This window comes from Chiroxiphia lanceolata, chromosome Z (assembly GCF_009829145.1).
Source record: "Chiroxiphia lanceolata isolate bChiLan1 chromosome Z, bChiLan1.pri, whole genome shotgun sequence".
Classification (NCBI taxonomy): Eukaryota; Metazoa; Chordata; class Aves; order Passeriformes; family Pipridae; genus Chiroxiphia; species Chiroxiphia lanceolata.
This window is the reverse complement of record NC_045671.1, coordinates 21,747,718-21,775,705: the sequence shown is the minus strand read 5'-3', so window position 1 is coordinate 21,775,705 and position 27,988 is coordinate 21,747,718. Positions and strand designations below refer to the sequence as shown.

The 27,988-nt window shown below is 36.0% G+C and overlaps 1 protein-coding gene across 1 annotated transcript in view; it reads left to right on the top strand.

Moving 5' to 3' along the window:
- SV2C (synaptic vesicle glycoprotein 2C) overlaps window positions 1-27,988 on the top strand; it is a 114,897-nt gene that overhangs the window by 68,101 nt on the left and 18,808 nt on the right. The window contains exons 5-12 of the mRNA XM_032676036.1: window positions 15,868-16,001; window positions 16,156-16,245; window positions 20,397-20,507; window positions 22,089-22,177; window positions 22,429-22,593; window positions 25,317-25,450; window positions 26,672-26,875; window positions 27,762-27,921. Coding sequence (XP_032531927.1) covers window positions 15,868-16,001; window positions 16,156-16,245; window positions 20,397-20,507; window positions 22,089-22,177; window positions 22,429-22,593; window positions 25,317-25,450; window positions 26,672-26,875; window positions 27,762-27,921 — 1,087 coding nt within the window. The remainder of the gene's footprint in view (window positions 1-15,867; window positions 16,002-16,155; window positions 16,246-20,396; window positions 20,508-22,088; window positions 22,178-22,428; window positions 22,594-25,316; window positions 25,451-26,671; window positions 26,876-27,761; window positions 27,922-27,988) is intronic.

The following is a 27,988-nucleotide window of genomic DNA, read 5'->3' as shown; positions in this document are numbered from 1 at the left end:
AATATAGTACTAACATAAACTGCCAAATACATTTACAGAATCTCCATCACTGGAGGTTGTTAAGGGCACATCAATTCATAGTCTGTCCTCAGTAGTTTAGAATCACATTTAATTCACCAGACCTACTGCTGGAGACCTGTTCTTAATTCTACTTTCCATAAGTAGTTAGGTCCTTCCGTAGGCGCGGGAGTCCGTAAATGGCTTCCATTTCTATCTAAGTGTAAATGTGATGAGACTAGACCAATCTGTTTTTCTTTCTACTAGGAAGTGGCTTGCCGAGTTACCTGAAAAACATTTCTCAGGCTGTAGCAGAAGATTGTTGAGGTGAAGCAGATCAGTTCACCTGAAGAAAATAACTTCACTGGCAATGAAAACAATCTTTTTTAATTAACTTTTTGGGTAGGTTGCTTGAGAATAGCTTTTGTAGTGTTTTACATGTCATGTTTGCTCTGTTCTTGTGTCATCCAGCTGGAGACAAAAAAGAAAAATATGTCTTCAAAACTACAGTAAAACCCCCTTCCATATGAAACTGTTGTGTGCTTTACTGTAGTAAAATAAGCAAGGAGGTAGGCAGAGCTGCGTGGAGCAACTATGCAAATGAGGAGATGGGAGCTACTGGCTCACCGTGCAACTCACAGCATGTACAGCACCAGGCAATGTTAATGGAGGAATTAATCTCTCAGCCTGATGCAGATTTAACTGAGAACATGATGGCCTAAAACTGTGGAGTAGTAATGAAGTCAGTAAACCTTTTAACTCCCTTATTCTGTCTTGGGTTTTGTTGCGTTAGATGGTTTCTCAGTGACACATGGCAGCAGCAGAATCAGGGCAAAACATCCTATGCCGATGGTACCTATTATCAGTGTGTTTATAGGTGTAGGGCATAGCGAGTACTAGTACTTGATGAGTAATAAAAGCAGAATATCCTAGGAGCCACCCATCTTCCAGCACTTCTGATGAGCATAACTGGATCCTTTTGAGTGATGGGAGCTTTAAGTGTGAATTTACAGAGATTTCAGTCTGCCCTGCTGGTCTCCTCCCATTATAAGCAAAGTGGAGTCAGAAGATTGAACTATTGCGGTGATGATTATTCCAAGATGAATGCCCTGAAAAAATTGTTCCCCAGTACATAGATGCTAACAATATATGTTTCAGATAATATGAGGAAGAAGTGTAGCTTTTTACATTTGTCAGGCTTTATTTTTGTAGAAATTAAAAGGTTGAGGAATTATTACTAGGATGAAGGACTAGAAGCCAGATGCTTTGCTAGCAGCCTGTATAGGCTACATTTTTTTCAACAGTAACCCATAAATTTGGGTATCTCAAGGTCTAGTTCAGAATTGTGCCTGGACGATTATAGAAAATTCTTGACTACTCTGAAAAATTAGGGTCTTAACCTCATTATTACTTGTGTGTAAAAAAAACCCCAGAAACCACTCTTTACTTCTTTGCTGAAGTTGCACAGATTGATATCTGGAAAGCTTCTCTGGACACAGTTTGCTCAAATTTATAAGTTTCAAAGTGTCATTGATGGTAATGTTGTAAATAACTGGCTGTTACTTTTACAGTAGTCACTGTATTTCAGGTAATTATTGTAGAGCTTCTAAATTTTCAGTTGTGCGTTAGAGATGGGTCTGAGCATCACAGGAACAAGTTGATTTCATTCATGACTATTTCATCAGCTGCTCCCAGCATTTCCTCAGCAGTGAGGTGCCCAACATTCTAGAAATGTCTTATAAACCATGGTTTAGTCTTAGGGAAAGGATGACCAAATTCTTCCTTCTACCTATCCTTTACTGTAGTCCCCACGGGGGAATCTGGCTCTCTCTGATACCATGTATCCATCCAATCAAAAGACCAGGATGCACCTATGTGATTTATAATTTAAAAAATCACACTTGCCTGGTTTCATATTGCTGCATCCCTGCAGTTACTGTGACAAAAACAACCAGTGAAAGAAACTATACTCAGTAGTCATATCTACAGAAGTGATTTACTGTTGTTCTTTGGATGTCAACTCCTGATTAATGTGAGTTAGAAACAGGAAAAACAGTTATGTTTGGTTTCTTTGTTCAGAGTTGAAGTGTGCTGAAATAGGATGCCATCAATGATTTAGGCATGCAAGAGGTGCATCAGTGATGTCTTCTTTAATCTTGCAGAAAGCAAATGAGAGAAAAGTATGATTAGCTGCAAAAGGAAAAGGAATAAGCTGCTTATTGATGATAAGACAAACTGTAATGAGCTGAAATTTCTGTCAAGGGGAGGTAGTACAGATAATGAGAAAAACTTTATGATGGTGCATTAGTTAAGCATCTGAATAAAACTGCTATGGAAGTCGTGAACTCTGTCATTGAAATTCTTTAAGAACGTATTTCAATAATATTGCAGGGGCCATTGTTGATTCTGATTTGGAACAAGTCGATACACTGGATGCTCCCCCAAAGTCCCCTCACCTCTCTTCTATTAAAGAGATACTGTTGCTTCAGAGTGTGTCGGGGTAGGCCAGAAAAGAGCAAATGAAGAAAAAAAAGAAGACAAAAGAAGGAGAGAAATTAATAAATTAGAATTAAAAAATAAACTAAACTAACAAACAAAAGTAATCCCCAGCCAACGTTAGACATTCCCAGCACACGTAGGAAGACGCCTGTCTTTATCAAACTGTTCTAGCTAGTAGCTCCAAAAGGAAGACAGAAGGCTTCTCAGCCCAACAACCCTTCACTCATAGAAACAGGAATTGACAAGTTGACCCTTCTTTCATTTTTAAAATTCTGGACTCTCAATTAAAAAAAAAAAAAACAACCCCAAACCAAAACCCAAAACACAGAAACAAACAAACAAACAAAAGCTGAAGACATTGTTTTTCTTACTTTCCTCAAACATTTCTCTAAAAATATGCCTTTTCATGGTAGTTCAGAACAAATTCAAGCCAAAGCAAAAGCCATTTGGGAAAAAGCTGATCCCAGGGCTTCATTTTCTATTACATGGTAGTTTCTGTTCTTTGCAGAAGATAATCTGAATTTTATCAGTTGTCCAGAACAAAGAGAAACGCCAAAGAAGATGGCCTGAGGAAGAGCTCCACGTTTCTTTTCTCAGTTGTAAAAAGCCCATGAATGCATAAATCTGTAGAATTTGAAATCAATATTATATCCTTTTTTTTAGACTTGGAGGAAAGATGTGATCCAAATTTTAAAACCAAGAGCAGATCTTCATATGTTCTTTCTTATACAATTGCCTTTCTGATACATTTTCTGTCTTCGGAATCAACCTTAACCACTGAAAAATACCATTTGAGATTTAAAGAAGTTGGAGCTTTGTTAAGGTTGAATCTGCATTTGCTATGAGACTGTCCTAGGCTGAATAAATGGAATAGATCAGACATAAAGGCATCTACTACATAATGCAACATCCGTTGATCTGTTTTGCATTCCTCTAAGAGACAAAATGATCCTCAATGTGCTGTGCTTCCACTCTGCAAATACTTAATGCACTTCCATTAATCTGGTATTCTGCAGATGAAGCTATATCTATACTTTTAAAATCTGAATTAATTGAAGTGTATACAAGGTGGTTTTAAAGTTAACTTGAGTTATCAACTTCTATTGATGAATTGTTCTTCATTTGAAATGATCCTATGAAATTAGATTACACTGAATGTGTACTTTAAAAAAATCTTCATCTTTAGAAACAACAAGACTGATAGAACACAGCATAATTTAGAACAGCTGCTTATGCAAATCTAGCCAGAAAAGCAAAACAAATCACTTTATCAGTTTGCTATTTTCTGTGCCCTAATGCAGGGTTTGATATGGTCATTTCAATGTTTATATTTGCAAATGTTAGAAGCTTAAGTAGCTTTTAGCACATCTACTTAATGAGCACTAAAGATGCTCATTAGTGAGCTTCAAATATAACCTTTTCCTGAGCACTTCAGATTGAGGGCGAGAGAAAAAAATTGTTTGTTGAGAGGTTCAGTAAAAATCTAGCAAATTACTTTGTGAGTAAAGACATTACGAGGCCCAGTGTCCAAGGGTTCCTGTCAATGACCCTGTGATTCTGGCAAACTCCTTTCTCTCCTCTCTTCCCCCATATTTCTTAAGAGGCACTATGACAGTACTTCAAGTATGTCCTTGCTTTTTCAAGATCCCTTTCTGCTACAGTCTCTACAGTTGCCCTTTCTTTTCCTTAGAACCGTGCTGTAAGAAACATTCAGATTCACACACTCTTACCATACTCATGGCTGCATTACAGCCCTGCTCTGGTGTCAGGGAGAAAGCCACACATTTTGAATTAGTCAGACCAGTGCCAAAGCTGATGGATGGTGTGGCTATGTTGAGGTCCCATTCCCCAGGTTGGCTGCAGCATCCCTGAAGGACCACTGAAATCTCCTGCCTTTTCCTCCATCTTCTGATGGGTTCTCTCTCCTCCACCTGGGCAGTACGTTTTACAACACTTTGGAGAATGTGAATTATCTTTGAGACTATTTTTTCCTGTGCTTTTTGATTGAAGTAGGTTAATGGCTTTAAACGATGCTGGTGGAGGAACTGACAGTCAGGTGAATAGACTGTTTCTATAAACACCACTGTTCAATGCCATAAACATAATTATCCACAGAAAACATCGTAGCAGTCAACCATTCTTATGACAATGAAAAAATGTCAGCTCCTCAGCCTTGGTTTTAATGAAAATTCCGTTTCACACAATGAATTGGCTTTGAGTACACTTTAAGGAAAATTATACTCAAGTTAACGAACCTACCTTAGAAGCCTGGGCCAACAGAAATATCTGCAGTCTCAGGCATTAACCTTGCTTTTCACTTTCAGAAATAAATAGGATGCTAATCTAATAAGATTTCTTTGTTAAAATTTTTTGTGTTAGAATGACAAAAAAAATTTGGTTTTGTGATTGGTCTACAACAGATAAAAAATTCATGTGATTATTCATATACAAAAAGTATATTAATTTTCTCTGGAACTTAATATAACAGTATAAATTTGTCAATCATACTTCCATATTGTTTCTGTGACTTATAAAACTATCTACTTTGAAGAAGTTAGTTATTGTCCTTTTAGAAACTGTTTCTTTTCACTTTAATAATATATTCTGTCTATGGATTGGATATATAACTGGAACATAATTTGGATATCTCAAGGTCTAGTTCAGAATTGTACCCAGATGGGTATAGAAAATTCTTGACTACTCAGAAAAATAACCAATTTGCAGTGCAGTTGCCTTCAAAATAAAATTAACAAAATCAATTGCAGAATGGCGTTAGATTTTTTTTCCCCAGGAATTTTTTTCATACTTTTCCTCAAAGAAAATATTTTATGTTAGTTTGGAAAATCATTCCACCAAGGTGGAATTACTATTCAAATATCCCTGCCTACCAGAGTATCTGAATACGGTATCTGACAACATTATTCTTTCTGCTTATAGTTATAGGGAGGAACCTCTACAAATATATGAAAAAACCCTTACAGTGTTGCGCGCTGAGTATTTTCAAGACAGCTGTGTTTTTACACAGTACAAAGATGGCAGCAGAAAACAGTATGAAATCAGCAATGAAGAACATCAAGATCTCATTAGTGAGGTCTCTGGGCTGGGCTTTCCCTTCCCGGTATCCTCAGCTTTGATGATGGTTTAGGTGAGGAGGTGCTGCTTTCTACTACTCTCTGTTCCTTCCTTGCTGTTTGAGTCAGTATTATCTTGTTTCTGTGGCTGTCACAGGCAAAATCCACCTCCCCCACTGCCAACCTTTGGATATCTATGACAGACTTTTACTGAGGATCATTAGTACTTGGTTTGTGAGTGCAAATAATGTTTTGTTGGAAGTGTTTGACCAAAGTTTGAATTCAAGGCTTCTGAACCATGATTCACAGTATGTACAGAAAAGCTGCACATATTCAGCTAACCAGGTTTGCTTAATTGACTACCGTTAGATTCGAAGATAATCCTTAGAATGAATATTTGGTCTAATTGTTAGATCCCATATAGTGCCTGTTCAGTCTGTCTCTCTTGCAGTGATAGGATATTACTCCTTTTCGTTTAAAATTTTTAAAAAAGAGATAAAAAGAGGCAAATGAAATAGGAAAAAAGGAAACAAGACTTTAATCACAGCACTGAAATGCTCATTAAAAAAAGATTTTTCTTGAAACATCTTTCAAACAAATAAAAAACAATAAAGTTAAATTTTAGTAGGGTTTCTTGAATTGCAGAGATGTTCTGTTGTTACACTGCAGCAGCACACAAAAGGTAAAATGTGTATCACTGGTAAAAGACATGTCCTCTCTGTATTCTTCAAAAATTGTTTCAGCATTTCAATTAATGTTTTGTTCCTAAGTTAAGCTAGATAAGGAGGCCCCATTTTCTTTTCATAAGCAGCAGTGCCTGTTTCTGATTGTCTTTTTTGATTAATTGCTTCTCTTTTCTTCTTCTCCATGAGCCCATCCTTTAAATACCCTTAGCGAGGATGCACATAAATCACGGGGAGTCCTGGACCAGGACAGGAACGCATTTTCAATTAGTTTCCACAGCTAATGGCTGCTATTAGTGGTGTCTACAACAACTCGTCATGTCAAACATAGCACAATTTGTGAGCTCAGAGGTATGGTTAGGCTGTGGAGGCACCACACTAAATACATAGATATCATTGTATCTGTTTTTTTCGTATGGGTAGGACAACAATATGAAGTGATTTTCTTGCAGACAAGTGTTTCCTTTCAGACTCTGTTCATAATGTCTGCTGCACAGGGTATTTGACAATTTTACATTGTCTACTTATAAAAGCGGAGTTTGTCTGCTCTTGGCAATTTACTCTTATTGTACTCTTCAGCACTGTCCAAACAGATGCCCAAAATTCATGCACAAGTAATTTTCCAATTCTTAAATAAAGTAGTGGAAAACACTAAGTACATGCAGGAGACTACAAGTAGAAATGTTAACAACAAATCAAAAGTAAGATCATAGAAACGAGGTTTGAAACACAGTTTAGTGACATTTGTTCGCACGATCTCAGTGCTGACACTGGCCATGGTATTTTAAAGCTCTGACAGCAGCATCTTCTAACATGTGGTCTCCTCCATTTCTTCTTAAATTAATTGCATCTCTTTGAACCATCATTTCTGGAAAGCTTGACATGACCTTTTCTTCCTAGACTGACAAGCCTCAAAGTTATGATGTTGTCGGAGTTGTGACCAGCAGATTTTACCTCTTTGTTTTGCAGATTATGAAGTACCTTCACTGAACAGCTGCACAGAACCAGACCCAAGCCAGGACTTTGCAAAAATGCATGAGTACATAAATCTCTGGGGCCACTGACTCAGTCAGCCAAACAGTTAGATCAATTATATGCCTCAGCCCTTGTAATGAGATTTTCAGTAGTATCAAATAAATATTAACCCTTGGTGGCCTGTTCTTGATAGGGTGATCTGTGCATGGTTTTGGTTGGGGTTTTTTTGTTGTTTGGTTTTTTTGTTTTGGTTTGGGTTTTGTTGGGTTTTGTTTTGGTTTGGTTTGGTTTATTTGGGTTTTGGTTTTGGTTTTGTTTGTTTCTGGGTTTGGTTTTGTTTTTTTTTTTAATATCTGAGTACTTAGAACATCCTTTTTGTAGTTGTTAAGCTTCCATTGTAAACTCAGAGTAGTTACTGAATAGATTTTGTTCGTATTGGAAAAACACATTTCAGTTTTTAAGCTCACTCTTTATCTGGTTGTGAAGCTAAGAAAATTCATCTACTGCTGTGGTTTTTGATAGCAGGGATTTCATAGAATGCTTTTAGATCATATAACCATAAAAAAATTAAAACAAATAAATCTTTTATCCAGAGGTCTTAGTTAGCCACTCTACAGACCCATTTGAAAAATGTCTAATGGTCATTTAATTCAGGAAGGTCATAAACCACTGACCTATTGCATCACAGCACTACTCTTGATTTTTTTTCTGACTCAGTGGTATTACAAAGGCATTGGGAAGTTTGCAACTGTATGTATAAAAGTCTTGCATCAGAGCACTTACAGCAAGCACTGGTTTCCATAGGACTGAGAATGGTACCATATGATGTAGCTTTATATCAGATCTTTGACAAAAAGGAGAAAATTTTCCAAATCCAGTTTAGGTGCAGAATGTGGCAAAAGCAGACATTTAAAGGAAAATTAAATATTTGAGCTTTTGATTACATATCACAGCTGTTTTCATGTTTGGCATCTGAACCTTGGACAAAAGCTGGCTTGTGTCCATCTCCATAAATTTCTAGTCGTCTTGGGCAGTTTTCTCTGAATAAGGGTCATGAGTGCACATAAGGGAAGTGCAGAACCTTCTAGCCTGTAATATGCATATTTACTTACTTAATTTATACTACAACATGGTGTTTCTGATTTTAAATTTCAGGAACATGCAATTAACATAAGTTTTAGGAGAGTTTTTGTCTTGATTTTTATTTTATACACTGTGAGGTAGAGAGGAAGAAATATATTTTGAGGATGCATGAAGCAGAATATTTTAGAAACACATATTTAAGATCTAAGCAGAAAATTGCAGATTTCCCCTGGCAAGCTTTCAAAATATATGCTCATTATCCAGGGACTGTAATGAGTGAAGATATACCCACTTCTCAAGGAGTGTAATGATATTTGCATTCAGAATGAAGCCATGTTGAAGTTATTCAGGCTTGATTCCTGGTAATAGGTGTCTGAAATCTGGCAAAATTACTCAGGACAGAGGCAAAACTCTTAAAGGTGATCAAAGCAGAGATGCTGCATGATGTGTTGAAGTGCTTTGAGATTTGACAGATTTTCAGTCCTATAAGATAGTTACATTGCAATTGTGTTCAGAATTCCCAAAATACAAAATTTGAAAAATGGAAAATTCTCAGTGGCCAAACTTAAACAAACAGAAATAGAGGCCTGCAGAGCTGTCTCCACTCCTTGTCAGTGACGTCCTTTGTTCCTTTCCTGTAAGTGAAACATATTACTCTTAGCCTTATGTTCATGCAGAGTCATACTAGTGGGTGCAATGAATAGGTCAAGTCAGGAGATCAATCTAGGAAAGGCTCACAAAGCTCTGTATGATAATCACTCATCAGTCAAGTACATCTCCAGGGTCAAAAGGGTATTGGAGAACAACCTTAATGCTCTTAGAAATGTGGTACAGGTATAAAAAGAGACCATGCAGAAGGTTTTGTACAAATGTGATGTCCCTCTCTTCCTACTCCCCTTAGGGGTGATGGTTCTGCGTTTCGCTTCCATGTCTTCCTTTATGGACTTTAATAGTACAGTCTTCTCCCAAACTCTCTATCTTTTGGCTCTGATTTTTCTCTTGTTTTCACACCTCTTCAGTGTTACTGAGGTCTTCTAGCACTGAATTAAGACTTAACCTGTGTATGTATTACTGTTACTGCTTTATGGATAAAAATACAGCACATAAATACACAGAAAGCCATAATAAAACACTACAGATCACCAATAACTTACCATGTAATTAGATGATGCTAGGGACACGAATTAAAGTGAATAAACAAACACATATACCTCTGTGTAAGATAAATAACTTAACAGCCAGAGAAATCTTCATCTCCTCTCAACTGTTTTGTTGTCAGCTGATGATTACAGCTGCTGTTCAAACCAGAATGTTTCCTGCAAAGTTTACTTAGCCAACACCTCCTTTTTTGTTCCTTTTAACATGCTTTGTATACTTGAAGGTAACAATTAAAATTTATTTGTTTCAGTGATGCTTTACATGAGTAAAAAGGGAATTTGTCTAGTTCTGTGAACTGTACCTGAATCCTCCTGTTATCATACCTTTCTCAGTTGTACAGTAAGGGCGAAAGAGCCAAAACCAACTCTAAAAATGTCACAAGCTGCCTCTTGTGAAAGCTTTTTACTCCTTTGCCACTGTTTGCTATAACTTGGGAATAGCTGGAATAGTCCACTGAGGAGGAGAATGTAGGGTAAATATATAGAAAATTTTTAATGGTCAGTGTAGTTTGCAAGTCCTTTCTCTCTGGTTCTGTGTAGCTTCTCTTCCGCCCTATTAGACTTCATAAAACATGAACAGATAATGAGAGATTTTGTCATACTCATATCTCTGTTTCATTTAGTTGGCCCAGCATCCTTGCCAGTAAAGAAAATTGAAGAGAAAGAACAGCTTCCTTTGTTCAAGTGAAATATTGACATGCCATTTCCATTAGGATCAGTACTGGCAACAGCGTGCTTAAGACCTTACATATTTTAATGTTTATCAACTAGGAAGGCAAGTGAGAGTCTGATTTCATTATCATAAATAGACCACTAATTAGACATCCTTTGCCACCTCTGGCATCTGTGAAGATCAGACAGACACCATGGCCAGACTATCGTGTACCTGCAGTTCTCTTATTATGAATCACTGCTTTAATTCTCTTATATGATTACATCTGTTCATCTGCCATTTTAAAGATTCATTTCTTGACTATATTGGCTACTGTGAGTCACAGCACCTTGATACAGCTATACTTCAGCGCCATACAAAAGTCAGATTTCAAATAGACCATTTTAAACCATTCAGACAATGACTTGCAAGTTTCCCTTGCCTTGTCCCTACACCCACCTCCAGTCCAGCATTTCTAAATATTCTGATTTGAAACTAATTTTTATGCCTTTTTTTCCCTATCATGCCTCACACCCTAGCATTTCCATGGTAAGGAAACAAACCTAGCATCTCTGTATTCTGCAGACGATATGTAAAGTTAAGTGAAAGGCTGACATATCATTACTAAACCTCAAATTTTGGGCATGTATCATAACATGTAATTGTCTGAAGTATGGGTATACACAAATTCCCTCCTTAATGAAAAGTAAAACTAGGCAGTACTACAGCAGGTATTAGAAATATTTTTAAAAAGTGAATTGTTGATGTCACTGTTCAGAGGTACTACAGCTGGACTACAGTGCTGTGCAGGAATTGTGTTTTATGGTATTAGAGAGCAAACTATTCTCTACACAAGATCTGTCCTGTTTGCAGATGTCCTGTGGACTATCTGAATGAAAGATACTGTTGCTGGGGTGACCAGAGACCTGATAATCTCAGGCCTTCAGATAAATACCAGTGCCAGCACAGAGAAGTGGTCAGTGTTTGTGGTTACAGACACTCCTCTGTGGCAAAGGAAATGTGTTTTTAGAAAATGCCTTGTTCCTTTAAATTACAGTTTTAAGTGTCAGCAGACCAAGTCTGAGTCTAAGTGCATCTGTTGAACATTATTACTTTCTTCTTTCATTGAACTTGTGATCCTCAAGGCTCCCAGGGACTAATAGCATCAGCTGCAGAGCCATGCACCTTTTTTACGTTACCTCCATCATCACCTGTCACGCTTCAGCTATTTCATTTCCAAATTCCTTTTGCAGAAATTAACAGCAGCTGACCTGCTGAGACAGTGGGTTTGTAGACTATCTATCTAGGCTAAAAATAAGACTTCTTTTCCCATATGATATTAATAATTTAATCACAGTAAAGACAAGTGTTCTAGTTTGTGTTACGGGAATTTCCCATTAGTACAACAGAGAATAATTCTGAAAACACATTATTTCTGCAATTGTTTAAACCCATGTTTTTCATCCAGTTTTGTGAAAATGTCTAACAGAACTTCCTCAGTTACATAAGTTACTTTAATTTTTTATTTTTTGTTTTGTTTTTTTTTGTTTTTTTTTTAAATTTCAGTGATGTTTTACCATTATTCTGATAAGTAGCACTAAAACGTGTATGGGCTCAAATCCTAGATGACTCTCACAGTTACACTTGGTAATGCCGGGACAGAAAAAATATAAATGCAATAACAAAATATTAAAATGCTGCAAGCTTCAAAATATTTCCAGTCCTCCTTTTAATTTTGATCTAGATTAGGTTTGGGGAATACTCAAAACAACAACGTTTGATAGTAAAAGTCTTACTGCGAACATTTTTAAACCTTGTATGTATTAAGTGCAATAACAGTGCCACCAAGTGACAATTTAGAGCCATTACGCTTTTTAGGTACTGGAAGTGTTTCAAACAAAAACATTAAAAATGGAGGCCAGAAAGCTGACTTCTGACCAAAGATTTTGTGGTAAAACAGAAATAAGAAAAGCTATAAAGTCATATTAAAGATTCTTCAGAAGAATCTATCGAGTTCATGAATTCCTATAAATTCCCTCATTATCTTTCTCCTTCATCCTTAATTTTTAGGTATATTCCTGCATCTACTCCCTCCTTTGATCTACTAAAAGACAGAAATTTATAAAAATTTGGCTTTTGAAAATTTCTGAAACTGCCATGAAACTAATTCCTCTTATTCCTATTGAATGACTAACAAAAATTGTCACGATCCTCAGTCTTTATCTAACCATGTCATAAAATCCCAGTATTTGATTGGACTTTCTTTGCCAACTTTAGTGTCTTAAAAAGGTATTCACAGTTTTATTCCTCTGGTATTTATAAACCAATCCACTTGCTGTCCAGTATTTATACAGAGCCTGTAGGCACCCATATTTTTCACTGACCACATTACACTTTAGTGTAACACTCCACTTTGTGGAAATCTATCATGTTTCTTTTCAGCCCTTATTTTGGAAAGTGAAGCAAATAATTGCCATAAATCTGCTCTCTAGTAACTTATCTACTGTAGAGAATGTCCCTTGTGCTTGAAGATATTTGCTGTTTATCAGGTATTATACATTTATAAAATTCATCCTAGTGTGAACAGGTTTACCTCTATGAGATAAATGTTCTTTTCTGTCCTTTGTAGCAAAAACTTTATAATATCATTTTAATATAGTAATATAATGGAGTAGATGAAATGCCATGTTGGAGAGCAAAAATTTTGTTGACATTGAATTCAACTTATAAATTGGTGATTATATATATTTATATATATATATATATAGGTTAACATCTTGTACATTTTGGTTTTGGTCTGCTGTGTGCTCCTGTGTTTCTGTAATCAGTAATTGCCATGTCTGATTCACCTGGCCTTTTCCAGCAGCCAGGAAAGCAGGAGGGTAGTACTCAGCACAAAGGCTCTTGCAGCAGTTTCAGACTCAGTCATTACAGGGTTTGGGTTGCTCTACAGTACGTTATTCCGAAGATGCATTTGGGCCAAGTGTTTTGCAATTCATAAAACATTGGGACTCGCCTCCATTTTCAAGATTAATGACTCAAGTACAGCATAGCCAGGGACCAAGGCTGAGCAGTGCACTGAAAACAGCCATGTAGAGCTGCTCTGTCTTTGCTCTCGTGTCATAAATCAGGGAAGGGAGAAGGAGATTGAGTTACAGCCAAGAACACGCTTCCATTTAGTTTCAAGACTTACATACACTAGAAATGAAAGCCACTTTGTGAACTAAATTCAGAGCTACTCTAATGGCTCCATTTTCCAGATTAGCTCATGACCCGGGAAAAAAAAAAAGGGATGTGTTAAACGTAAGAATAAATCTAAACTTGCTCTGCATTTGAAATATATGTTTGTTTTGCTGATCCAGTGCTGGTGCTGGAATAAATGGGAGGAGCAGCCTCAAGAAAGCTGTGTTACTGCTGGCTCTTTTTTCTAGAAATTTCTTCTTATAATCCTGACATTCTCTTTTGTCTTTAATTTATCAGATAAATTAAATTACAAGATAAATTGCAGCAGCTAATATGGCACATAAAAAAAAGACGGAATAAGAGCAGTAAAAGTTGTAATGAACCTTTCACTTGACATGTCCCTCAGATACTTTGAGGAGCTTTTTTAGGTTGACAGGATGACAGCAGGTTGAACAGTGCACTCACTGCTTTTAGTTAAATGTAGTATCGTTCATTTACACCTAAAAATAAGTTACCACCAGCATTTTCCAGGACTGGCTGCAGAGCACACAATATTGCTGTTGCTTAAGAACAGGTATAAAGCAAGGTTGGCTTCATTTACTGCAAACTGCCCTTTGTACAGCTCAATCTCACAAAACATAAACTAGGGCAGTGAAAGGCAGATTGCCTAACTATACCAGCATTTCTGTGTATTTCTAGAACAGTTTCCAATAACAACAAAGGCCAGTTTGATACTTTGACTGATACTGAAAGTTCTGAGAGATGAAAACCCTCATCCCGTGCTGCCCTCCCTGAAGGACTGGTAGTTGCACAGCTGCCCAGAGAGTCAGGTCATCTCACTGCTCTGACCAAATATTACCTTCATCAAAAGGAAATAATTTTGCAAATTCTTCATCAAGAAGAATTCATCTTTACATATTTTCAATTATGTAATGAAGAATATCATTCTAATGATTAGAATAAAATGTGTACGCAATACCCAAAACACAGAAATGGTTTCTACTTGCCTCATTAACTCACTGTAAACCTTTCCTTCTTTATTTCCTTCCCTTAACAATTTAGATGTAAAGTATGCTCATATTATTCAGAACTTGAAATTCCATAAGATCAAAAATTGGCATTATTAAAAAATCAATAAAGAGTAAGTTTTAGTACACTTTTACACCTTTTCTTTAAAAAAGTTTATTCTTAAATTTAAATTCCAAGTTCTAGTTTGGAGTAAAATTTAACATTCAATTTTAGACAGCCTTGACTTGTTGGTGGGAAGTTTGGAGGGGTAAGGTATGACTTTTTAAGCCTTACTTAAAAAAACGTAATATGACATACCAAGATCATTGCCAACACTGTTATTGATTTTACCCCTTTTTGCTGAGGTAAGGATGGCAGTGCTAAATGAGGCTGTAGAGCAAGATGATATAATTTCAGAAATGCAGAAAGTTTACAGGAGACTAAAAAAAAAAACTGGTCTGCTGATCAAAACATTTCGCGGAACTCTTGATAAAGAACAAAAATAAATCATGTATTGACTGTATTTTTTGTATGGTAACACGTAAGTAGTTTAATGTGAGAAACAATTTTTTTTTCCCAACAATGTGTTTATGGTCCACAGCATAGAATCTTTACATTCCAATATATACTTTACATTTCACGGATAAATACTACCTTTGAAGAACTACTTAACAGGCCATTTGGTACCATGTTGTGCAGTTATTTACCAACATTCAAACAGATTTAATTAACTATGTCTTTTGTCTAGAAAAATCAGTTAGCAAAGAAATATATCAGATTAATGCAGCATCAGCTCTTTCATTAGACAGGATTCCATTTTCTTCCATTAACCTCTTCTGTCCTTTACCATTATTTTTATCTTACACTCATCTTTTAATAAGTTATCCTTGAAATTTTTACTTGAAAATTTCTACTGTATTGAAACCAGAATAAAAGGCCAGGTAGCCACACAAATAATATTTTTCTCTTTCTTGAGGTAAATTCTTAGGTTTCTTACAATTATAACATTTTAATAGTCCAGTCACAATATACTGAACAGTCAGATATTTTATGAAAAAGCTAAACCATCAGCCTTCCAGTTTCACACAGGAAACTGCTGTTAAAAGTATTGAAATTAATTCTGTAGAAAAAGTTAATAATAAAGGAAGCTATACAATTCCATAAAAAGCATAATTTGAGTGTAGATTTTTAAGTCTCCCTTCTTCTAGTCCTCATAGAAAACAATTTCTTTGTATGTGTACTCTTATGCGTGGTGATGATGTCCCTGTTTGATTCACATAACTACCTTCATATAGATTTTGCTAAGAAAATTGAAATTCATCCCAGCATAAGGAAGTCTCTTACCCTGCATAATACTGCTGTTTTCCAGCATGACTAGTCACATGCAAGAGGCTGAAATTCATAGTGCAGTGTTATTTGTTAGATGATGGATATTTGTGAAAATATATAAATCAGGCTTCATTTAAATATAGGTATCGTTTTGCATCTCCAAGAAGCTGCAGCATAACAAGTATAATACTCCATATTTCTCTACATTTTGTGAATTTCTTCTTTCACAGGATGGAGTTTCAGCATGGGATCTGCCTACCAGTTCCACAGCTGGCGAGTATTTGTGATCGTCTGTGCACTGCCCTGTGTCTCTTCTGTGGTAGCCCTGACATTTATGCCGGAAAGCCCACGGTTCCTCCTGGAGGTATGACTTTCCAAAAGGCTTTTAGATTCCAGTCAAAATTATTTCTGTGTTTACATCATGACCTCTACATAACAGGCATTTAGATTGTTCAGAAACTACAGTGAGTATCTTAATTTGTACATATGTTGCACTTACATTTTGATGTAACATTTAGGTTGGAAAACATGATGAAGCTTGGATGATACTCAAGCAAATTCATGACACAAACATGCGTGCTCGTGGTCAGCCTGAGAAAGTCTTCACAGTGAGTATTGCTTTTAAAGCTAATTACCTAACACGTCAGCAAGCCTTCTGACTGTCAAAGTGGAAGGCTTAAGCAATCAATATTAACACTCTGCATGGCAAAGCCAATTATTTGCATTTTAAATACCTAAATAAAAGATATTGTGAATTCCAACTGAAATTATTGTATATACAATAGATGTTAAGGTATCAGCCTTTGGCCAGCATATTCTTGGGTATATGAACCCACAGTGTGATAATTTTATCTGGTGTAGCAAGATTCCATCTGTGTTTTTTTTATTTATTTATCAAGTTTACTTTGCCCTTAGTAATAATAGTTGGCATGTAGGAGTCTGAATTAGTTAGCTATTGTGCCTTAAAAACTTTGGATTCTTTTTCTCTTTTTATCAAGTAAAACAATATTTTTTAAAAATGCATTTTCACTTCTGTGACATAGTAATTTCAGATATTTAGTATTCTTAAAATATCTTGGAAGCTCAGTTGCATCTTTTTAAGGTCTAATGATAAGACCCTTTTTAAAATGTTGATCTGTTTCAGTTGGAGGAGAAACTGGCAATTAAGAAATGGCTCTTTTTTCTGGCATCTTTATGAAGACTATACACAACCATCCTGTCTTCTTGGATACAGTAGGACCAAACAGCACCTCCTTGCTTCGAAATCCAGTCTGCCTTTCCAGCTCATGCTGTGCCGTGGCAGTACAAGCACTCAGCTGCCTCTCAGAGCCATGTGTGGGATCTCTTCCTCTACCAGAGGCTTTCTTCTTATTATAATGCACATATAACTCAATTAAGAAATCCTCTTAAAGCTTCTGGATTTGCAGGCAGTCTTGAGGAATGACCCTCTGACTCTATAACTTCATAACTTTATTCGATTGAGACTTGCAGTTTGTTGTCTTGGATGCAGTTTCCATCGCTTCCATTTAAATCTTTCCACAAAGAAGCTCAAGAATTCCTATATTTAGCTTGAAAGAAGGCTGGCTAGCACTTACCATGTTTAATCCACCTTTACTGGTACACCAGTGACCTACCACTAATCCCATCTAGCTTAATATTTTATTTTCTGATTTAATTCGTGAGTGAAGGGATTTGCCTAACACCATACAGCTACGGTGTAATTTCACAATTGGCTCTTGGTGATCTGAGCTGCTTTCAGACAGAATATACCTGCTACTAGTAGCTCTGGGAGTTTTTTTCTACTCTCGTTGGTATTCATTGGCTGATTGCACAGGTAGCCATAGCACAGATCCCGTGCCCCTTCAGTGCTAGCTTAGGCACAAGGAAAAAGACAGAAATGTACTGGGAGAAAATGTGGGAGGAAGGATAAGCCTCTCACGTCACTTTGACGTAATTGTAATCACATCCTAAAGCAGCTGTGGAGATGAAAACAAAGCACATGCCTGTTGTATCCAGTCCTTGTGATCTAATAAGTCTTTCTACAATTGTTAGAATGTGAGACTCAACCAGTTTATTTATAGTTAGCTTTGTTAATTGGTCAGCCATTAATTTTGCCAGTTTCTGTCTTGAATATTAGGAAAACTCAGTTCCAGACATCAAAGAGTTGAAAGATTAGAAATACTGTACTGTATGTCAAGGTTAGACATATATAGAATTCTCTATTTTTAGCTTGCATTAGTATGATTAGAAAATGCATCATTCTCTTCTTATTGTACAACATCAGCACTTCATCTTGTAAAACACAGAAAGCAAAGAACTTGTACATAATTTGTTTGGCACATCCTTTTAGTATCTTCTTTTTTTTTTTTTTTTTTTAAATAGTCCTAAATATTGTGGCATTTTGTCTTAGTAATTTATTCACATATCTCTCCCAAACCCCTTTGCTTATTCAGTACCATTCGATGACTTATGCTCTACAATTTTCCTCCACTTCATATTAGTAGTTACAACAGACACGTTTTGATAGTATGTTTTCTAATTCTACAGGTGATATAACTTTTCCTTCACTACTCCTGTCCTTTAAGTGTGATTTCCTTTTACATGTTTTCCTGTATTATATTGACTTAATCTTTTTCTAGAAGCTTTTTCTCACAAGTCATGTTTATTCTTGTTACTCGCATTATCGAAGGGATTATCTTCAAACCTTCAAAAAAAGAAGTCATGCACTGATAAACAGTTGCTTTTAGAATTAGAAACCCCAAAATGGAATTTTGGTTACTGAATTGATGGAGTTGATGGCCCTTCATACTTTTGAGAATCTCTCCTGAAAGCAGTGATAGTAACAGAGATGGTAATAAATTAATAGTATCTTCTATCATGGCACTACCCAAGTTAAATGTTTATGTGTGTGCTTAATTAACTTCCTGGGCTCTTAAAATACATATTCATTAGATGTCTTGGTTTAAATAATAATAATAAAAAAATTGTATCCTTAAAACCAAAATTTTCTCCACTCTTTCACTGTCATGTGTTAATTATTGTTTTCCCTGCAAATATTTTCCTATGAAGCAAGTCTTGATTTTGTAAAATTTAAAATATCGCATGTTTCTAGTAATTGCTTTTAAACAAAAGTGTTATTTTCATTAAAATAAGTATTCTTTTTTTTTTTCATTCTTCATATAGTGGCAGCTGAATTTGCATGGTCCAGATGGAATATTTTCCTGATTCAATAAGACTTTTCATACGTTTAAAGAACCATCAAGGCCTGGGAACTTTTGTACCCAGTCACATACAGTGGTCCTAGGATATAAATAGTCCCCCAACCTCCATGTCTCCAAATGAGTCAGGTGCCCAGTGTGGGGAAAAGGCTGCTCCTTAGCCTACAAGAGTGGTACTGGTTTACACAGTGTAATACAAAAGGCATGCCCTTTCTGCTCAGAGGTGTAGTATGTAAGAATTTCTGCACGTAGGAGAGCTCAGATAATCTTTGAGGACTCGAGTCAGTCTTTTGTATAACATATTTCATAAAAGCAGTTAAGAAAAGCTTAAAATCAATAGAATAATGTGAACAGGATTATTGGAAGAGTCATGACAAGAAGGTTACAGGCTTTGGATAAAGTCATAATCTGGCAAGACAGTGAGCTGTAGTACTTCAGAAATGAGAGTGGTTATAGCTACAATTGTTTAGTGGGCTTTTCTTTTTTCTTGTTCATGGGATGAGGCTGCTGGTGCATCTGTAAAAGCAATGGGCTCAAAACTAGAACTTCAATAGCGCTATTACCTGATGTCCTGTAATACTATGATGCATTTGGAGGTTGGGGGGGGCGTCCTCATTCTGTTAAGAAGAAACACAAGTTATGGCTACTTTCAGAAGCTGCAGCCAAACACTGAACAGTCAGTCTCTTGGTCTCTCCTTCCTTCTATGTCAGTCCCTTTCCCCATTTTATTGATTTTCTTTCCAATCTCTATTTGCCTTCTTTGAAAATAAACTGTGGATGAATACACTACCTTTTGTGATACCGCTATTAAGCTGGGACCAGAGCAGAAGCCAAAACCAGAACCATACGATGCTATAAGTTTGTCAGGTCCTGTGTCTGGAAAGGCCATGTAAAACATTCTTGTTCTGCTACCCAAGGGATTGTCTGTTTATCTTATTTCACTTTTGCTGAAGTAGATGATTGTTCATAACAGCAATACCATGGTGGTTCCAGATCATTTCACCTCACTTTTTCTCTCTTCATTAAGTTCTCTTTTTAACACTACACGAAATGAAAACAAAATAAAGAGGTTTTTCAACAATTAATTCAGGACATTTTGAATACTTCTCTTTTCATTGCTCTCTCTTTAATCAATAGACTTGCAGCAACATTGTGATAGCAAGTCAGAAACAGTTTGATAGCAAACTCTGAACGTGCTTAAATGTTTGATGGTTTAAATCGTGTTTTAAACTTTGTACCATTAGGGGGATATACAACACTCTAGAAGAATCTGACAGCAATAGCTTATTGTAGCCAGTGGAAATTTATTTCCTGCATCCTTTGAAAGCAGAGCTTTTCTGATACAGTTGCACCCATAATGACCTTTGTCATTACAGTGTGCTACTATTCCTTTATACATTTAAAGCATTTCTAGTGTAGACACAAGTTTAATATCTGCTCATTTTTAGTAGATGGGATTTAATAAACCCCGCCAATACTCCTCTATAGGCAGCTAATGATTCAAGAAAATACAAATATTTGTGTTCTGTTTTTATTTCTAGGTTACCAGAATCAAAACACCAAAGCAGATAGATGAGCTCATAGAAATAGAGAGTGATACCGGAACTTGGTACAGGAGGTGTTTTGTAAGAATCCGCACAGAGCTGTATGGTGTAAGTATTAACATCTCTGTTCACTCTGTAATTACCTTTTTTCTTTTTGATTAGCTTTCTGAAGTGGTAAGGCTTCAGTGAGCTCATGCTGTTGATACCCACAATGCAACTGAGACATTCAGGAACCAGTGTAAAGTTTTGGTTTCCTGAGCCAGAAAAGATGCAGGTGAATCACAGAGGTTGGTCTCAGCTTCTGAAAATGAAAATGCTGCGCCTTGGTCCTTACACAAGTGATAGCTAATAATTACGTAGTCATATGCACAAGCACCCCAAAATAAATATGTAATGGGAATGCATATCAATATATACCTATGGAAATAGGTTACATATGATGAGACAAAAAATTATTGGGAAGAACTTGTGACAGCCACATTATTTACAAATGGCAAATTCATGAATAAATTTTGTAAATGTATGTCAATAAAACCTTTATAAGAAGGCATTGTATCTGCATTAATTTTGTAGGCGTGTCAAATGTTTTACCAGAAACTATGGTATCATTTATATATATCTAACATATCAAAACTATGTTAGAAATATTTCAGACTTTAATACAAACTTGTGGGACTGTGCTCCTTATACTTTTGTTACTTTTTTTTGTAAAATCAAAATTACATCGTATCTTTGAATCTTATAATGAAAATTGAAAAATTAGCCTTATTGATTAATTTGAAAAAAAATTCAAAACTGATTTTTCACAGCTGTTAAAAATCTGGCATCTTAAAGCTCTTCAGAACTATGATGACGTGTTGCAAACTAAGGTTTGTCACAAAACTATTTTGCTATGAAAAGTCACATTTTCCCCATGGAAAAAAAAAATTGGGCAAGTTTTTATAGTTGTTGACCAAAAATGGAGTAGTTGGAGACTGAAATATTATGTGCTAAACCAGCTTTAAAGGACTTGCAGCTTCATTGTCTCACATTCTTGTTATCTCAGTAGACTAGACCCTCAGTCAGAGCACTTTCCTTTTTGCATGAGGCGTGTTGGGACCTCTTAGAACAGTGTGTCTGTTCTCTTTTTTTAAAGGAGATCATCTTGAGATGAGAGAGAGAGAAATGAGAACACCATTCTCAGTCAGCTCTGCTACGGTGTCTCTGATTTGGGGGTAGTCCCACATTTTCCTCGTATAGTTCAGGTATCAGTTTCTAGCCATGGTAGGTTATGATAGATCAAACTCTGGTTGTATCACTGTTGAATCATGGAACATACTTTGCCTAAATTTAAGGTACTGTAATATGGGGAAGTAAGAAGCAAACCTTTCTGAGAAGATCATTTTTTTATTTGAGATAGTGAAATGAAGCTGTCTAACTTTAAGAAAGTTTGAGGTGATCACAGCAGGGTGAATTAATGGGCGCAGTCCACACTGGTTACAACAAAATTGATATGAACCTGCAACATGTGCTTGCAGCTGAGAAAGTGAATCATATCCTGGGCTGCATCAAAAAAAGTGTGGCCAAAGATCTGATCTGCTCTCTCTCATGCCCTAAAGAGGCAAGTAAATCAGGGAAAAAAAGCTTCTATCATTTAAGAAAATTGTTCAAAAAAATATGTAAATAAATGTGTTTCCTAATGATTTGCAGATTTGGTTGACGTTTATGAGATGCTTCAACTACCCAGTGAAGGATAATACGATCAAACTTACGGCTGTATGGTTCACCCTGTCTTTTGGGTAAGAGTGGTTGAGATTAAACCATTTTTTATATTCTTGACAGACAGAAGAGTCGTCTGCATATAAATTTCTGTCACTATGATTACCTGTTTTATTCAGAATCTTTCTACAAAATGTTATATTTGTCAGTTAGTCTATTCTTGGTTGCAAGCCTGGCTCATAAGAAATATCTGTTTCAGAAAACTTGGAATCTTCTAGCGTGATTTCTGAAGGAGTGAGATTGGTGCCTGATGTTTTTCTGTTTTTCACAGCTACTATGGCTTATCTGTCTGGTTTCCTGATGTCATTAAACATCTGCAGTCAGATGAGTATGCATCCCGAGTGAAACATTTCCGCAATGAGGAGGTTTCACACTTTGTCTTCAACTTCACACTGGAAAATCAGATTCACAGCAATGGAGAATACATCAATGACAGGTTTAGAAATTTCCTTATATCCTGGCTTAACTGGAATAAACAAATACATATTTTAAAGCACATCCTAATCACATTTTTTTTTCCCTTTAGGCTTTAGGTAATGATACAGTGTTTTTGTTGCTTTTTAGTGACAGTTTATTTCTGTTCTTGATTTCTTATGGTTCATGAGCATGGGGAAAAACAGACTTGTACATGGTTCCTGTGTGAGCATCCACCATGCAAACCCAGCTTCCTTGTCATGCTGAAAACCGAAAAAGCCTAAGTCAGTGGTGTTTCCTTTCACAGTGGGATTCAAAGGTTTTCAGATCCAACACATGCAGCATATTGTAGAGCTTTGCGGAAGGATGTACTTTCATCTCTGTTGCTGGTTCTTTTTTTGTATTGATGAAAGACACTTCTGTGAAAATGCTGAACATTGAGAGGCTAGGATCTTATCACAGAAAAATGAAAGCTAAACATTACCGTAAACCAATAAAAAGCATGAACAGCTCTGAAATGGGAAACAACACTCTGGCAGTGCCTTTTGTGATTTTTTTAGGTGAAGCCAGATATATTAAGGCTTTATCTGGGCTTGACAGATAACTAGATAACTTGGGGGAAAATTAAACACAGCTGTTTTAGGTATCTGGTTTCTATTAAGAAATATACAGAACAACCATGTGAATGGTCTCCTGGAAGTCATGGTGATAAGTAATTATTATTTCCATAGGAAAATCTATATCTAAGCGAATAAAATTAACGATTTTTTAATACTTTTTATTATTATAATTTTTTATAAGAACTTGAGTTTTGACAGAGTTAAAGGTTTATGCATTGCAGAAAAAAATAACAGTTATTTAATTGATCAATTTAAACAGAATATTCTTGTAAAATGCTAAATTTAACATTAATCTATGCTAAATCACTAATTTACTCTTCCAAATATGCAATTTTAATATGATTCTGACAGTTATTTGAGATTCACAAAGCATTTTCCAAGAAGTATGAACTCATTTGATACCCTTCCTTCCCATATGTTTCAGTACTCTACTCACCCTCATTCTCAGCATTCTCTTCATGTTCTTCCTTAACTAGAAAATCCATCAATACTTGACTTTTTACTACATTACATTCCTACTGGGTTTTAATTAAAATCGTCGCAACACCAATTTTAATGTAGTCACATGTTTTCTGTCCAAGGGTAAAAAGTGCATTAGAAGAACATGTAGTCTGTCATTTCTGTTCCAACTGACTAATGTAATCACTGATGTTTTTGTTCTCCTCTGAAATTAGGCTACAAATTTGAATGGAAAGAGCTATATGAAAAATGATAATGAGGTGACACTGAACTCTAGCCTAATTTTAATCAGTCTGTCAAAATGAGAAATGATATAGTAACTAAATCTAATGGACTGAAAACACCATTATTCTGACCAATGCAAAAAAGAAAATTCATTAGTTAATAAGTTGCTTACTGTAATAAACACTATTAGCTTTTCCCTCCTTTCTCATAAAGATGCAATTTCAACAACTTTATTTGTGAGAGTTTAATTCCCACTACTGTGTAGGTAGCATATATTTTTTTTGTTGCTATTCCTGCTATTACTCTTGTAATAATACAAATACTTAGGTAATCACATCAGGTCTAATTAGAGCAGAGACAGGTCTGTCTTGGGAAGACTTTGGGAAGACAGATCTTCCTGCTGTATAACAATTAAAGCTCTGCTTTCCAAACCGTTGCCACTTTGCGTGAAGTCTGCCACCAAAACTGCCCCTTTTCCACACCTTCACGTGAAATAAATGACATCTCAAAAATAATTATGTATTTCTACATCTTGTTGTTGTTGTTGTTGTTGTTGTTGTTGTTGTTAGCACGATTTGTTTTTTACTAAAGAAGTCTTACAGCATTGTTTTAGTGTAATGACATATAGGTAGAAAGTTACTGTAATATATTTTGCGATTGATTTTTTCTACTAATATCTCAATTGATGGTCATAATCAAAGACCTATGTGTTAAATGAAAGTCAGTAGGAAGGAGGATATTCAGAAAAAAAGAAAGTCACCAACAAATCATTTACACCTGTTTTATGTGTAATAGTAATTGTAATTGCATCCCCAGGCACAGGAGTAATGAAGACATACTTACGGTTAGATATCTAGTTGTATAACTGGCAATGTAATTTTTAAGTCATGTTTTATTTTAACCATTTTGAAAAAAACATTTTTTAAAATTTAGACAAGTATATTTTGCATTTGAGCTTAACATGGTAACCAGTGTGTTCATCTGGAGAAAGAAACATTTTTTCTGAAAAATTCTTTATTTTCAGCTTGTTGCTATTAGCAGGTGCTTGTTTATTCCAAGGGACTGAGTTTCTGAAGCATCTCCTAATTTCCAGCTGTAATGTCAAATTGAAAGCAATAATGATTTTACAAGGCTGTTCCATGAACGTCATGACATCATTTTCTGTTGATGATTAAGGACAAGTAAGAATAGAAATACTATCAAAGAAATTATATTACCAGTTAGGGCCAGTAACTATGTAGAACAATTTGTCTTACTAATTCTTTTTCTAAACAATAGTATTCTAGAATGAGCTAATCATTAATAACATCTGCAAAATGCATCTAAGGAATCATTTTTACTGGGGTTGAGATTTTCTAGAACTAAATAGCTGCATCACCTTGTTCTGTTGCTCCTTCTAAACTATGAAGGTAGACTGACAAGAATTATTTGTATTGGGCAGGTTTATTATGATGAAGTTTAAATCGGTAACATTTGAAGATTCACTTTTTAAGAACTGTGTGTTTGAAGACATTACTTCACTGAACACATACTTCAGGAACTGTACTTTTGTGAATACCACCTTCTACAACACAGGTATTATGAGAAAAATCCTTGAATGCCCATTGCTCAGCTGCATGTTCTTTTCTTACATTTATAATTTCTGGAAGGCATACAAGAAGTTCTCTTGTAGGGAATAAAAATCTATAAAAAACAACAGACATTCATAGTGTTATGACAGAGAACTTAAAGGATCACACTGCAAAAGAGATTCCACAGACCTAATATTAACTCAGATAATAAACACCTCTTTGATTTCAACCATCTCTAAAGAGATTCAGTCTGGAGAGAAAAAAGCATATTTACTGCTTTACTGGTAGCTGGTAGGACTGGTGAAATACTTCGTTTATTGTGCTTGCTGTGGCAGGGGAGTCTAAACTCAGGATTCAAACTCCCTAATCTATAATTATTCCTACTCTCCTAAGTATTGTAACAAAAATGTGAATCCGTATCTTCATATGTGGAAACAGAAGACTCTTTTTTTCCAGTTAAATAAAATATAAGTGAAAAAGAACAGGGCCAACTAAGCTTGCTGGAAACATGGGGCACTTCTTGCTGCTTTCCTGACTCTACAGCAACCATAATAATTATAATAATGCAATTAGGTTTCACAGCAAACAATGCCCAGATTTCCTTGTGTGGAAGGAAGGTATTCTTAATTCAGGTTTATAAAGCTGACAGGAGGAACAAAAAGTGGAAGTATAGGGAGAGATCTCTGAAATGGTATTGGCAGAAGATTGCCCTACGTATAGTAACTCATCTATGGGCAAACTTAAGATCATTAGGCCTTCTCAGAAATGAAAATCAGTTTGAACTAAATTCTGTAGGAGTATTTCACTTAAAGGAAGTCAAACCATACTAAGCACAATCAGCAGTCTCATCTAAAAGTTGTTTGATGTGGAAAGAGAAGGTCTGATACCGAGCAAGACTGACTCATAGAAATTTGCAGATACCAGTGCTTTTTACGCAAGACCAGCTGGTGCTGAAAGACCTTAACCAAATACAGTCCAAACAGGGCAAAAATACAATATAATCCCCTAATTCCAGGCTTTAGTTGCTCTTTTGCACGAGCTTTGCAAATCTTTCTAGTAAGACAAAAAGCTATCAAAATTAACAGCAGTAACTAGTCCCCTTTTACATAGCAGTAAAAGCTCCAAGCTGTCATTAAAGTTGCTTGAACTCAAAATGTTTTTAATCAAAAGCTGCACATGGAATTGGCTGCTAGCTGAAATGTTTCTTTTTTTCTTCTTTCCACAGATCTCGAGCAGTATAAATTTGTTGACAGTGAATTGATAAATTGCACATTTTTTCACGTCAGGACAGGATGCCAGATTTCTTTTGATGATGACTACAGTGCCTACTGGATCTACTTTGTTAATTTCCTGGGAACTTTGGCAGTGTTACCAGGGAATATTGTGTCTGCTCTCCTGATGGATAGAATAGGACGGTTAACAATGCTAGGTAGGGGCTTCACTTTGAAACAGGGAAGAAGACCAAAATAACCTGTTGTCTTTTCAAGGAATTTGGCTCAGAGAAATGTAAAACATTCCTTCTGCAGATATTTCTTTTATGTGGCATCATAACTGCTGTTTTTAAAAGCCTCCAATTTAGAAACACTAGAAAAAAAGGGGTCTGTGGCCATCTCTGCTATGCCACATTATCAGTCATTGCTCTTCCACACTGATATTACAAGACCATTACTTAGAATGGTCTCATTTAGAATGAGATTTTGGAGAGTGATGACCATTGGGTTTATCTTTGCTCCAGCTGAAAGGAAAGCAAGGTGTGCATATGTGACAGTCAGCTAGTGGAGCATATCCTTGGAAATGTCAGTAGTTCTTTGTTATGTGTTTTGCAAAGGAACACAGTTGAAAGATATCTGCAGTGGATTGTCTGCAATGAGAAATCTGTTTTCAATTTACTTAAATAACTATGTGATAGTTTATTGTCTTCATTTTCCAAGAGACTATCTCTATATAAATACAATTCCCAGTCAGTGTTTTTACTGCTATAATATATGAACAAGCTTCATGTAATTGCAAAGATGATGAATGAAGAAGAATGGGGACCTTCCCCAAGCATCTTGCTTTGGGAGTTCATAGAGGGTTCCAGCTTAATGCTTTATGACATATCCTAATTTTTGAGGAGTTATGTTTTGTTTTATGAGCTCGTTCAGCATTTGTCTTCCTGACTGGTCTTACCAGCAGAGAAAGTCTCTTTAGTTTTTAACTCAAATGTTTGCATCACTTATTTAGCTACACTGTGTGTATAGAAACATTAGACAACACAAAGATTATTCTTTAAAAATATCTCCACTTCATATTTGTCTCCCCTGCCTTGTACCTAGGTGGTTCCATGGTCCTTTCTGGCATCAGCTGTTTTTTCCTGTGGTTTGGGACCAGTGAATCCATGATGATAGGTATGCTGTGCCTCTACAACGGCCTCACCATCTCAGCGTGGAACTCTCTAGATGTCATTACTGTGGAGCTGTATCCTACAGACAGAAGGTATGTGCAGATACATATCCCCTAATCTCACTGACACTATGTACCAGCAGAAACGGGAAATAGAAAT